This window comes from Salmo salar, chromosome 13, assembly GCF_965601325.2.
Source record: "Salmo salar chromosome 13, fSalSal1, whole genome shotgun sequence".
NCBI classification, from domain to species: domain Eukaryota; kingdom Metazoa; phylum Chordata; class Actinopteri; order Salmoniformes; family Salmonidae; genus Salmo; species Salmo salar.
This window is the reverse complement of record NC_138303.1, coordinates 38762165-38776330: the sequence shown is the minus strand read 5'-3', so window position 1 is coordinate 38776330 and position 14166 is coordinate 38762165. Positions and strand designations below refer to the sequence as shown.

Here is a 14166-nt window from a genome sequence, read left to right as displayed (position 1 = left end):
ACACAAGCATTTTGCTACACCCGCAATAACATCTGCTAAATATTTGTATGTGACCAATAACATTTGATTTTATATTATACATAATTTTTTGCTCATCTTTTTCAAGGGTGCCAGTCATTTTGGAGGTGACTGTAAATGACATGTGATGAGAGATTGGTGGCATTGGCCTTTGATGAAATGCACCCATTGCATTCTTATTCATTGGTGGCACCATAGACTGTAGTCTCTCATGCTGGGACAAGGAGTAGGCCTACCAAAGCTGTTAACAGACATTGCATGTTCAGATTCAGCAAAAGTGTAGATTCAGTGCCTTCAGAAAGTATTCACACTCCTTGACTTTTTCCACATTTTGTTGTTTTACAGCCTGAATTTAAAATGGATTAAATTGAGATTTTGTGTCACATGCCTACACACAATTACCCCATAATGTCAAAGTGGAATTATGATTTTAGAAATGTTAACAAATTAATAAAAAATGAAAAGCTCAAATGTCTTGAGTCAATAACTATTCAACCCCTTTGTTATAGCAAGCCTAAATAAGTTCAGGAGTACAAATGTGCTTAACAAGTCACAAAAGTTGCATGGACTCACTCTGTGTGAAATAATAGTGTTTAACATGATTTTCGAATGACTACCTCATCTCTGTACTCCACACATACAATTATACACATACAATTATCTGTAAGGTCCCTCAGTTGAGCAGTGAATTTCAAACACAGATTCAACCACAAAGACCAGGGAGGTTTTCCAATGCCTCGCAAAGAAGGGCATGTATTGGTAGATTACAAAAAAAAGAGCAGACTTTGAATATCCCTTTGAGCTTGAGAGCCCTCCCTTTGAGTATACTCCACAATATTAACCTAAATTACAGAGTAAAAAGAAAGAAGCCTGTACAGAATAAAAAATATTCCAAAACATGCATCCTGTTTGCAATAAGGTACTAAAGTAAAACTGCAAAAAATGTGGAAAAGAAATGTACTTTATGTCCTGAATACAAAGTGTTGTGTTTGGAGAAAATCCAGCCTAGCACATGAATGACTACCACTCTGTCACATCTGCTCCTGTCACGACCTCTAGTGCTCATCTGGTGTCTCCTTGACCTGCCGCCACTCCCCCAATGCTCTCTCCCTCTGTGTGTGTGTGTGTGTGTGTGTGTGTGTGTGTGTGTGTGTGTGTGTGAGTGTGTGTGTGTGTGTGTGTGTGTGTGCGTGGCTGAATCTCTACACATATTGTATCAATATCACTTCCACACTGCCAAATCGTAATCTCTGCCTAGTCACTCTATGTTTCTAGCCGTTTGTTCCTGTTGTGCCTGGTTTCCCTTGCCTGACGCTGTTTTCCTCTCCACTACAGTTCTGCACGCTCTAACTCTGGTCCCTGTCTCCAGTCTGACTTCTTGTCAGTCCTGCTACTCTGTCCTGGATTCCACACTTTACGCTCCCTTGGATTCCCCTCCGGACCTGCTTACCCTGTCCCAACCCCTCTCGCTCCAGCCTCAGCCTCCGCACCTGGTTTCCAGCAACCCGCCCAAGTTTCCCCTGGCCTGCACTCAATCTCCCCCCTGTGTTTTATTAAATACCTTGGTTACCTCATCCCAGTCTCCTCATCTGAGTCTGCTCCTGTTCCGCTCCTCGTGACACACTCTTCATACTTTCAAGCATGGTGGTGGCTGCATCATGTTATGGGTATGCCTGTCATCGGCAAAGACTATGGCGTTTTTCAGGATAAAAAGAAACGGAATAGAGCTAAGTATAGGCAAAATCCTAGAGGAAAACCTGGTTCAGTCTGCTTTCTAACAGACACTGGGAGACGAATGCACCTTTCTGCGGGACAATAACCTAAAACAAAATGCCAAATATACTCTGGAGTTGCTTACCAAGACAATATTGAATGTTCCTGAGTGGCCTAGTTACAGTTTTGACTTAAATTAGCTTGAAAATCTATGGCAAGAAATGAAAATGACTGTCTAGCAATGATCAACAACCAACTTGACAGAGCTTGAAGAATTTTTAAAGGAATAATGAGCAAATATTGTACAATCCAGGTGTGCAAAGCTCTTACAGAGAAAGACTCACAGCTGTAATCACTGCCAAATGTGATTCTAACATGCATTGGCTCAGGGGTGTGAATACTTATGTAAATGAGATATTTGTATATTTCGTTTTTAATACATTTGCAACATTTCTAAAAATATGTTTTCACTTTGTCATTATGGCGTATTGTGTGTAGATGGATGAGAATGTAATACATTTTGAATTGAGTTGAATTCAGGTTGTAACACAACAAAATGTGGAGTAAGTCAATGGGTATGAATACTTCTGAAGGCACTGTATGGGCTGGCAGACAGATCGAGGAACCTCCCAGTCAGAGCACTGGTGGGTGATCAGTTAGAGCACCTGCTCAATAGTTATTCTAAACTAGGGGTGGCCAACAGTCCTCCCTGAGACTTTAAGTTAAGGTGAGGCCAGATATGAGTCAAAAACAGCAGGTTCATGAGGATTGCCACCCCCACCCCTATTGAAATACAGAGATATCTTTGTATAGGCCAAGGGAATCCCAAACCATGTGCCTAAACCAATTACCATCTCAAGTAGTTGTTAGGCTAGAAGGAACCTATTTGTGAGTTTCTGATGTCCACATATTGTAGGATTTAGGCCTACATAAAACAATATCATTTTAGCAGCTCAATCAATGCAACAAAAAGGGTATTTCATTACGAGAATCACACATATTCAATGGCTCCAACTATAAAAGGGATTAAAAAGAAATTAAACTAGTTGAAGTAAGTGCCAGCCATGTCTTGTTTAGAGTATAGGCCTTAGGGGGATTCAAATGATCTCAGCCCAGATGGCGACAGGGAAGGAGGCAAGCTGTCATCTGAACACCTCCAATATTAGACGCCAATTTTAAAATAGCCAGTCATCACATGAATTCAATAATGCCACTTGGATGAGACTCAGTATGTGTCGGCAGGGCAAATCCCAATTCTCGGATTAACGCACCACTTGTGGCCTTGGAGCTCTGTAAACGTAATTTGTACCGCTCATGCTTACTTACCTGTGGCTTGAGAAACATCAAATTCCCACCAATTGGAACAAGGACATTTTGGAGATATGAAATAAAAGTACCCATGAGAGATAACACAGTATCACCAATGTCCTAATCGAAGCAGACTGGACAGGTTTTTCCAAATTCTAATCGATATAATCCGTTCGGTTGTTGAAATTAGTTATATGAGTAGTCAGTGGAAAGAGGAAAACATCAATAATAGGCCTAGATGTATATGGAGACGATATGTTTCAAAATGTTATTCTATTTTTTGTTTGCTTGTGTGCATACAAAGTCAAGAAAATAGAATACTCAGCTTCAAATTCATTAACACTGCCATCAGGTGGACATGACAAGTGATGCAAAGGCCACCCAAGAATGTCGAGAAGCGCGCGCGAACACACACACACACACACACACGCCTACTTTTAAAAGCCTCGTGTCATAGCTTGGCAAAGAACCTTCAGAGAGCAGTGTGTCGTTACACTAAAAAGAATGGAAGTCTTTGCGGTCTCGTTTTTACTCAATAAATGTTGAACCTTTTATTAACCTTCATCTGACTTGAACGCTGACCCTCGTGTCATGCTTTATTTAGTTGTTCTTGAAATATCATAGTTCGGGGAGTAGCCTATTTCACTGGGAATTTGAGAATCATTTCACCCAAGAATCACATTTTCTGAGAATCATGAAACATTTGCCATTCTTCGCTTCTAGCCTACAGAAGACGATTGGATAACTTCATAGAGTTGGATAAGTCCGATTTAATTGAAGAAAAAAGAAAGCAGACAATTTATTGCAGGAAAAAAAATATTTCAACAACATGGATGTCGCCGGGAAAATACTGAATAAAACAGTGTCCGAAGAAGAGCACTCAGGATTTGACACTGTGCGTGTATGCTGCAACGTTTCAGCAGCAGCAGCAGTTATCACCGACAATGGATTCGGTGCGTCTCATCCAGAGGAACATGACCTCTTCATAATGCGTGTGGTGCAGATCGCGGTCCTGTGCGTATTGTCACTCACTGTGATTTTTGGCATATTTTTCCTTGGTTGCAATCTTCTAATTAAAACAGAAAGTATGATCAGTCTTTTTGTAGAAGACCGGAGACCGTCTACGGACAATGATATGATCATGGTTGCCTCATAGGCCTACTTGTTTTTTAAAGTAATGCTTTTTTTTTTTTAGTTTCCAGTGTGTTTCTTGAATATTATTATTCACTGTTCTTATCACCTTTTTGTTGAAAGAGAACCCTTTAAAAGTTGAATTGTCAAAATCGGGCTTGTTTTCCTTTTACAGCCTATACCCTACCCTATAGAATGTTTTCCATCATTGTAGGAACACCAATAAAAATCTATGTGTGGGATATCAGTAAACTTCTTTTGCTTCTTTTGTGCGAGTTTAAAAACAAATTACATTATGCAGTTGAATGCAAATAGCTAATGTCAAAGGTAAGGCATGTATGTGTCTTCTAATAAACGTGCTGCTGAAGGCCATCCACTAATCAGGTTGACCAAAGCGGGTGGCAAATACATGTAACCGAAGCTAGTGGAAAAAACCATAATCCAAATAAGTGATTAGAATGCCATACGATATAAAATCCACCTGCCTCCTCCGCATCCTATAGCTCTCAAATCTTACTACAAACTTTTTAGCACTATAGCTTTCCGCAGTCATGTATCACAAGCATCGTGTTTTACTAGAGAGTATCTTGGTTTAGGAGATCACGATCAACCACAACCTGGTTAATCCATCTTGTTTTGAGCTATGCAATATATGGTTGTACTCGAGGCTTTTATGCATAGCCTACAGTTTTTACACTAAGCCACAGCAATGCACCCATGCAACCTCTGATTATGGAAGGAATCTATACATTAATCTTCAGTAGATAACCAACAGTCATTTACAGTCTATTGATGATTTTTAACGAAGATAGCACAATGCGATAATTATTTCCTGTCTAATGCACTGCTACATGCCAAGGGCTATGTCAGACCATTCATCTTTGGTGATTTGATCATGTGTATTTAGTTGCTCTGACCAATCGCTATTAGGATCGTGTCTTTAGGATCAGACTGCCAGAGGAACTCGTCCCCCATATTTCAAGTTGAACAGTCGGACTCCTAGAGCTTCAACCTTGAGCTCATCATCATCATCACCAGTGAAAACAGCTGCAATACCTTCCCATCACGACAAGGGCAGAACGGCCCGGCACTCCAGTCATGTGTTATGAATAGGAAGCGACAAGGGAGTCCCCCCCCCCACCCCCCATCTGTTTCCATTTTGCTCCTTGTTCAGTCAACTAAAAGGTGATTGACAGCAAGAAAAAATATCCACTTGGACACTTATGACAGAAACATAAAGACCATACTAAGATGTGTGTACACACAGTGCATAACTCCTAGTCACTTTCTTTGAGAGTTGATACCCTGTGGTTTAGCGATACACACAGCTACAGCTTTGCTGTAAAATGCTAATATTTTCAGGAAGCAGCCACAACAAGCGCAAAACTTAACCATGTTAACGGAATTTTGCTACCCATGACGACCATGTTTGACAGAGAAAAATAAAACGTAGATGCATTTTCCACCAAAGGCAAACAACTTCAAGAATATAGGCTAGCACAGGGGGAGCTGTCAGACAAAAGCTGTCATCGCAGTCCCTCTTACCAGAGAACCCACTTGCTCAGAGCTGGTGTGCTCAACTGCCACAGTGGATTAAATGAGCCAGCTGAGATGCGTCTAGTTAGGGCAGACCTGTGGCTCTGAAACAAATTTAATGAACATTGACAGTGATGACGCTTGCAGTAGCTAGTCTTTATGAACAGTACATCCAGTCCAACTTAAATCCAATCTGCTCAAATGTCCCTTCCATTTCACTCCTTCAGTTCTCTGTAGCACAACATGCAAATTAGTAGACATGTAAACGTTCATGGAGACAGAACATTACTCTACCTCACATTATGAACAATTTTTACAGGCCAAAATCCAATTATATCAAATTAAATCACTGAAAGATCAAAGCAAGATCCATTGAGGCTAAATCAACTTTACAGTCAGCGTAATGAGCATCTTGAAGAGATCTAATAATGTGCAATATTTGAGTTTTTGAGTTTATTTTATTTTTACAGGGACAGTGCACATTAATCAACGTTTCAGTAAAAGTGCCGGTTTTAGCCAGCCGGCTAATTTTCAACCGCAGTCCCTGGGCAGGTTGAATACCGTGGAATATCTTAATCTCTCTGCAGGAGGGCGTCAGGAACATACATTAACAGCCTACATGCAGAGTTTGTATAAGGAAACACTTCCGCAAAAATCATATTACAAAAGGGGAACACAAACACCAATCACCATGTCAAAGGTTAGGTTACAAACCATGCATTTATAGTCAAACAAAATAGTCAATGTGATTTATTTTCTCAAATGTGCATAGTCAATGAGTCAAAGTGAAGTAACATTTTATTTAACCTTTAACTAGGCAAGTCAGTTAAGAACAAATTCTTATTACAATGACGGCCTACCCTGGTCAAACCTGGACGACGCTGGGCCAATTGTGCGCCGCCCTATGGGACTCCCAATCATAGCCGGATGTGATACAGCCTGGATTTAAACCAGGGACTGTAGTGACGCCTCTTGCACTGAGATGCAGTGCCTTAGACTGCTTCGCCACTCGGGAGAATAATATATAGCATGCATCTATATAAAACATAATAACTGCCAGAGTGCCTCTTAACTTAAACTTATGTAATTCATTCTGCCTTTCTCAGTCCTGGGGAGGGGGGGGCTTGCAACTCGATATTAGGAAGGTGTTCCTAATGTTCCCCGCAAGTGAAGAAGCAAGATATGGACGTCCTGGGCTGGCGTGGTTACACGTGGTCTGTGGTTGTGATGCAGGTTGGACCTACTGCCAAATGAGTGGCCTTTTATTGTCCCCAGCACAAGGTTCACCTGTGTAATGATTGTGCTGTTTAATCAGCTTCTTGATATGCCACACCTGTCAAGTGGATGGATTATCTTGGCAAAGGAGAAATGCTCACTAACAGGGATGTAAAGAAATTTGCGCAAAACATTTGAGAGACATTTTTGTGGGTATGGAACATTTCTGAGATCTTTTATTTCAGCTCATAAAACATGGAACCAACATTTTACATGTTGCATTCATATTTTTGTTCAGTATAGTTTGAGTCGTATATTTTTGTTCAGTATAGTTTTAGTCATCATGCTAGAATTTAGCAACATAACAAAATGTTGCTAGACTGCGGCACGGTAAACATTGCGTACATTACGGTAATCATACAGCCAATCACGCAGAGAGAAGCTGTCAATCTGCCCTTCTAAAAATGGCGCTGTCCTGTGCGGGGGTGTGCCGCCGTTTCTCTGTGGATTTGTACGGAATCAGAACTAATGGGGTTACAGTTATATACTCCTCTTTCACGGCCACCTCTGGAGCAAGGTATGAAAACCCATGCAAGATGTTATATACTTGTATCGTGATGTTGTCGAGTCGTTGTTATGTGGCACTTCTCTGGAGTAAACTCATTGACTGTTCGATCTGGGCAACACCCAACCACTGTTCACTGTCAGATAAAGGCTAGCTGTGCAACATTTTGAATTCTAACGTTACATTTTTGGCCTGACAACGACTACGAGAGTTGTTGGACATAAGTCGGCACAAATAGATCTGAACCAGCTTGTCATATTAAAGTTCTGTTTTTAAAAAAAAACTTATTTTGATACTGTCTGAGTTGTCATACAAACAGTACTACTTTTAAAGACGAGTCAAACTCTTAAGTACTTGACCGTATGAGCCGCTCTTGTTTCATTACAATCGTTTTGTGTCCTTTTACAGACACTACTCATCCCCCAAATCCAGGCTAGGGATTGGCCTGCAAATTGTGTCAAGGCTGCAAGGGGCCAATGCCAAATATGAACTCTTCCTCCAAAGATATTTTCCTCGGTTTTATGTTCTCTATCACACTTTTACGAAAGGTAAGACTCTACTTGCCATAGAACTATGTTAAACCTTATAAGTGATATTGATTGGTAGTCAAGCCGCCTCAGTTTATCCTTTGTTTGGCATAATGCATCTCTTTATTTGTATCTATTTACAGATCTACATTACCTTAGCAAAATTATCTAGATACAGTAAACCAATAAGATCTCACGTTTGAAGGCAAAATAACACACAGGTGGCCTAGCTCAATATGTAACAATTCCATGCATCACATAGGCAGGCTTCTGTGCTGCCAGTACACTGAAAATTAGCCATCTTTTGTATTATAATTTTTCAGGTATTCAACTCCTTTTCCAAGATGCCAAAGAGGTGACGGTGATAAAAACAAGGATGCTCACCAACAGTGTCAAAGTCCAGGACTTGCCCTATCGTGATATGGAGAAACTCAGGCAGGTCGGTCGAGGCTAGGGCATACACTTGAATAACAAGGAAAGTTCTTGATAATGTGGTTAGCAGTCTTTAATCTGCATTAAAGGCTTTGAACTGTAACACTTTGACCTGCAATACATAGTACTACTTTTACTATGTCTGCATGTCCAAGTCTGAAAAGTTCCTTAGCATGGGTTATAGTAAATTATAACTTTACCTTTCTTTGTTTTTCAGTTTCGCAGAGACATGATCAAAGCCATTCCACTGCTGTTAATTTCTATTCCTCCATTTGCCAACTACCTGGTTTTTGTCCTAATGTGAGTTAATTTCAGTCATCTCCTCAACATCCTCCTTTGATTCATAATGCATGAAATGAAATGTATGCATTCACTACTGTAAGTCGCTCTGGATAAGAGCGTCTGCTAAATGACTAAAATGTAAATATTTAGTTACAAAATAGCCTAATTCTCAAGTCAATGGGAGTTAAAAGGTTGATAAATCATTGTAAACATACAGTATGCCCCCAATGATAATACATTGTGCCCCCCTTACAATGTATTAACCCCCCCTTGTGTCCTGTCTTCCCTTCATCTCCCTGCCTTACATATTCCTCCATCTGCCCCTCCTCCCTCTGCTTCCCTCCTCTCTTTTTCACAACCAGGTACCTTTTCCCCCGCCAGCTCCTGATCCGCCACTTCTGGACCCCCCAGCAGCAGACTGAGTTCCAGGAAGTGAACCATTCCCACAGGGCCCAGCACCACTGGGCTGTGCTGAAGGGTCTTGAGAGTGCAGGTTCACATGTCAAAGATGGCCGCCTAAAGATCAGCCTACTAGACCTCTGCAACAAGGCGGGTGATACAGAAACACTTAACCCCTCCCTTGCATACGTCAGATGTTCAAATGTGTCCATTGGCCAACATTTTGTTGGGCAAACATGGATGTTTTCCCATAGATGACTAATGCAGCTAATAAATGCCTCTAGACACTGATGTCAAATAAAATGTTATTTGTCACATGCGCCAAATACCTTACAGTGAAACGCTTACTTACAAGCCCTAACCAACAATGCATTTTTTTTTTAAATACCAAAAAATATAAGAAATGAAAGTAACATGATTGACGAGCAGCAGTAAAATAACAATGTCTGACCAGTCCATGTGTTTTTTAGGTGCAAAGTGGGGTACACCCTAACATATCTGACATCCAGGCAATTCGAGGCTTGTTTTCTGGAGCTCCCCTGAGTATCAAGAGAATAAACGCAAATCAGATGGTCAGTTTTTCCTAGTAGTCTTTATTCAGAAATTCCCTAAAACATGAGTCCATGGGTTTACTGCATGTACAGTACCAGTCAGACATTTGGACACAGCTACTCATTTGAGTTTATTTTTTAGTATTTTCTACATTGTAGAATAATAGTGAAGACATCAAAACTATGAAAGAACACAAATGGAAGAATGTAATAACCAAAAAAGTGTTAAACAAATCAAAATATATTTTAGATTCTTCAAAGTAGCTACCCTTTTCCTTGACAGGTTTGCACACTCTTGGCATTCTCAACTAGTTTCACCTAGAATTCTTTCCTAACAGTCTTGAAAGAGTTCCCACATATGCTGAGCACTTGTTGGCTGCTTTTCCTTCTCTGCGGTCCAATTCATCCCAAACCATCTCAATTGGGTTGAGGTCAGGTGATTGTGTAGGCCAGGTCATCTGATTCAGCACTCCATCACTCTCCTTCTTGGTCAAATAGCCCTTACACAGCCTGGAGGTGTGTTGTGTCATTGTCCTGTTGAAAAACAAATGATAGTCCCACTAAGCGCAAAACAGATGGGATGGCGTATCGCTGCAGAATGCTGTGGTAGCCATGCTGATTAAGTGTGTCTTGAATTATAAATTAAGCGGAGAGTGTCACAAGCAAAGCACCATTACACCTCCTCCATGCTTCAGTGGGAACCACACAGACACACAGTGGTTGGAACCAGAAATCTCACTTCCACTGGTCTAATGTCCATTGCTTGTGTTTCTTGGCCCAAGCAAGTATTATTGGTGTCCTTTGGAGCAATTTGACCATGAAGGCCTGATTCACGCAGTCTCCTCTGAACAGTTGATTTTGAGACGTTTCTGTTACTTGAGCTCTGAAGCATTTATTTGGGCTGCAATTTCTGAGGCTGGTAACTCTAATGAACTTATCCTCTGCCGCAGAGGTAACTCTGGGTCTTCCGAGGAGAGCCAGTTTCATCATAGCGCTTAGTGGTTTTTGTGATTTAAAAATGTTCCGGTTTGACTGACTTATGTCTTAAAGTATTGGACTGTTGTTTCTCTTTGCTTATTTGAGCTGTTCTTACCATAATATGGACTTGGTATTTTTCCAAATAGGGCTATCTTCTGTATGACACACCTGATTGTCTCAAACGCATTAAGGAAAGAAATTCTACAAATTAACAAGGCACACCTGTTAATTGAAATGCATTCCAGGTGACTACCTTATGAAGCTGGTTGAAAGAATGCCAAGTGTGCAAAGCTGTCGCCAAGGCAAAGGGTGGCTGCTTTGAAGAATCTCATAAAATATTTTGATTTAACACTTTTTTGCTTACTACATGATTCCATGTGTTATTTCATAGTTTTGACATCTTCACTATTCTACAATGTAGAAAATAAACACTTGAATGAGTAGGTCCAAACTTTTGACTGGTACTGTATCAGACTCACTGTATTTGTCTCAGCTGAAAAATATTACATCAACATAAGTCCCTCTCTCTCTCCAGAGGCAACTCTGTCCCCTGTTCTTCCTGACTCCCCGCCTCCCAACTCCCATGATTGGCACTCGACTGAACAGCCACGCCATAGAGCTGCTACAGCTGGACCGTGCTCTCAGCAGACATGGCCTGCACCAGTTGGATGACTCTGAGCTGAGACAGGTCAGTGCACATCGCTTGACCTCCTAGTAAATACAGTGGGAATAGCAAGTCACCACCCCCTTTCAAAATGTTCACCTTTTGTTACCTTACAGCCTGAAATGAAAACAATGACTTTTTCCAGCTTTATTTACACACAATCCACAATATCCCAAGTATTTTTTTTCTTCTCAAACTCTGAAAATGTATTAATAGTAAAATACCCTATTTGGATAAGTTCCCCCCCCTTAGAGTTGCAATTGCGAACTTTGAGGTATAACCAACCACCTTCCAGATCACAAATCAAGCTGATTGGCTTCCATCTGTGATCAATTGTAGTGACTTTGATTAGTTCAGAATAAAAGCAGTTGTTCATAGAGGACTCCACTGCTTAGTAGTGCATTTCAAAGCAAAGAATCCACAATGGGTGAAAAGGTACTTTCAAAAGATCTGAGAAAGTTGTGTAAAGGCACAAGTCAGGGTATGGATGTGAAAGGATTTCAAAGGCTTTGTCTATCCCTCGGAGCACAGTTTCGACCATTTATTAAGGAGTGGAAGGCATATGGCACCTCCCAGACCCAGCATAATCAGGCCGTCCCTCCAAATTGGATGACCGGGCAAGGAGACTGATCAGAGGCTACCAAGAAACCAAATGGTGACTTTGAAGGCGCTTCAGGCCTTTATGGCAAAGACTGGTTAATGTGTGCATGTGACCACTATCAAGTGCTCCACAAATCTGGCCTCTATGTGAGGGTGGCAAGAAAAATACCGCTCCTAAAAAAAAAAATCCACATGAAGTCTCGTTTGAGCTTTGCCAAAAAGCACATTGTAGATTGAGGCCAAGTAGCAAAAGGTGCTTTGGCCAGATGAGACAAATTGAACTTTCTGGCCTGAACGCAAAACGATATGTCTGGCGAAAACCCAAAGACCACCACGCCTACAGTGGCAGCATCCTGTTGTGGGGGTGTCTCATCAGCAGGGACTGGAGCACTTGTCAGGATAGAAAGGAAAATGAACAGTGAAATATAAACAGATTTGAGAACCTAGACCTCTGCCAGGAAGTTGAAAATGGGAAGATGTTGAAACGTGAACCATGACAACACAAAGCAACCATACAGTGGCTGAAGGACAAGAAGGTGAATGTCCTTGAGTGCCCTAGTCAGAGCGCCAACCTAATCCCAATCGAATCTGTGGAATGACTTGAGTGCAGTCAGCATGCAATTTGACTGAGCTTGAACAATTCTGCAAGGAAGAATGGGCAAATATTTCAGTCTTGGTGTGCAAAGTTAGTGGAGATGTATTCAAAGAGACTCATGGCTGTAATTCAAGCAAAAGGTGGTTCCACCAAGTATTCACTCATCCGACTAGGGTATTTTACAGTTTAATTTTAATAGTTTTTCCTCACTTGGATATTGTTAGTTACTGTGTGTAAATGACTAAAGTCTTTCAGGCTGTAAGGCAAACATTGACTTTCTATACCCACGTAATCATGTCAGCAAAAACCCACATGTACAAATGAAACACATACTAGTCATATTGATAACTTGACCCTGGTCTCATCAGGCCTGCTATGTCAGGGGGCTTGATTCTGGCAGTCTCAGCATCAACCAGTGTCAGGAATGGCTTTCACAGTGGCTCCAGTTCTCCTCTCACCTGAAAGGTATCTAATCTGTTTCCCTCTCCTGATAGCGTGGTCTGTTCAATTAAAATATTTGTGGGGGAGGGTGATGTTTGTCCTCATGACTCTCTCTATGTCCCTCTCTCCCAGAGTCAGAGGTGTCTCTGCTTGTGCACAGTATGGTCTTGCTCTCTGCCAACTACCCAAAGCCCTCCCACCATTGACAGGAAGGAACAAGGAGTGATCTGCCACTTCCATTAATTCAGCCATCTCTCACCCAACATCTGCAATCTACCAATGGAAGAAATGCCAAGCTTTACAACTCACTTTTAGAAGGACAAAGTGATTACTTAATGTAGTGGATTTGTGAAGGAAAATGTGATTACTGGCCAATGTTTTCAGGCTCAAATTGTCACATGCACAGGATACAGCAGGTGTAAATGGTACAGGGAAACGCTTACTTGCAATCTCTGCTCAAGTGCAGTACTCAGCCTTGAATGTTGTTTTGTTTACTTGTAAAGCTGATGTTTTCACATAAGATGTGGAGCATAGCGGGGGGGGGGTGGTGTGTGTCAATGATCAGCTAACCATATTAATACAGGTTACATTTGGAAAAATAGATTGTCTGCAGACATTCCAACCCACACCTACTACATAGCCTTTTGAGAGCATATGGTGTCATAGTACTGTACCACCATAACCCCCTGTATAAGTAAGCTTTTCAGATTGGGGAAGAGCAACTTTGAGAGTTGAGTAGATGAAATGTTGTTACAGAATCGCAAGACACTGGGGAATGCCATTCAGCAGATGCTTTAATCATGTGGTCCTGGGAATTGAACCCGCTATAAAGGACACACTGCAATTCAACAGGCCTTAACATGTTTCAGCTATGACAGCACGGTTTACTTGATAGGAAATGCATTTCATTTAGGTGGAACCTTTCGAGTAACTGCACAGCTACAGTGCTGTTAATGTTTTTTTTTTACCTGGAAATATTGTGTGGGGGGGGAGAGAAAATGAAATGCAATTAAAATGATCAATAGTCAGTGGTTTTGAAGTTGCCAATAAGATTCTCATACTAAATATGCAAACTAATGTTCTTATTCTTTTTCTACTTGTTCAACTCCTTTTAGATTGTTCTGGTGTATTAAGGTGATTGTGTCAAATAAAATGTACTATCTGAAATACTTGTCAATGTAGAGAAATGCTATTTACAGCAAGAAGAAACG

At 41.0% G+C, this 14166-nt stretch overlaps 2 protein-coding genes across 3 annotated transcripts; both read left to right on the top strand.

Annotated features, from left to right (window-relative positions):
• Positions 1 to 3498: 3498 nt before the first annotated feature.
• Positions 3499 to 4408, top strand: rprm3 (reprimo, TP53 dependent G2 arrest mediator homolog 3). The gene has a single exon (XM_014136471.3). It carries the CDS (start codon positions 3869 to 3871, stop codon positions 4193 to 4195), a length of 327 nt encoding a protein of 108 aa, XP_013991946.1. The 5' UTR covers positions 3499 to 3868; the 3' UTR covers positions 4196 to 4408.
• A 2937-nt stretch (positions 4409 to 7345) lies between these two features.
• Positions 7346 to 14122, top strand: letmd1 (LETM1 domain containing 1). Of its 2 annotated transcripts, NM_001140873.2 has the most exons (10): positions 7374 to 7498; positions 7895 to 8034; positions 8337 to 8452; positions 8663 to 8745; positions 9090 to 9276; positions 9597 to 9698; positions 11191 to 11343; positions 12883 to 12979; positions 13088 to 13482; positions 13970 to 14118. In NM_001140873.2, exons 1-9 carry the CDS (start codon positions 7386 to 7388, stop codon positions 13159 to 13161), a joined length of 1065 nt encoding a protein of 354 aa, NP_001134345.1. In that variant the 5' UTR covers positions 7374 to 7385; the 3' UTR covers positions 13162 to 13482; positions 13970 to 14118. The 2 variants fall into 2 exon arrangements, with proteins under 2 accessions (XP_013991030.1, NP_001134345.1); XM_014135555.3 differs by having other exon boundaries at positions 7346 to 7498; positions 13088 to 14122.
• The last annotated feature ends 44 nt before the right edge of the window (positions 14123 to 14166 follow it).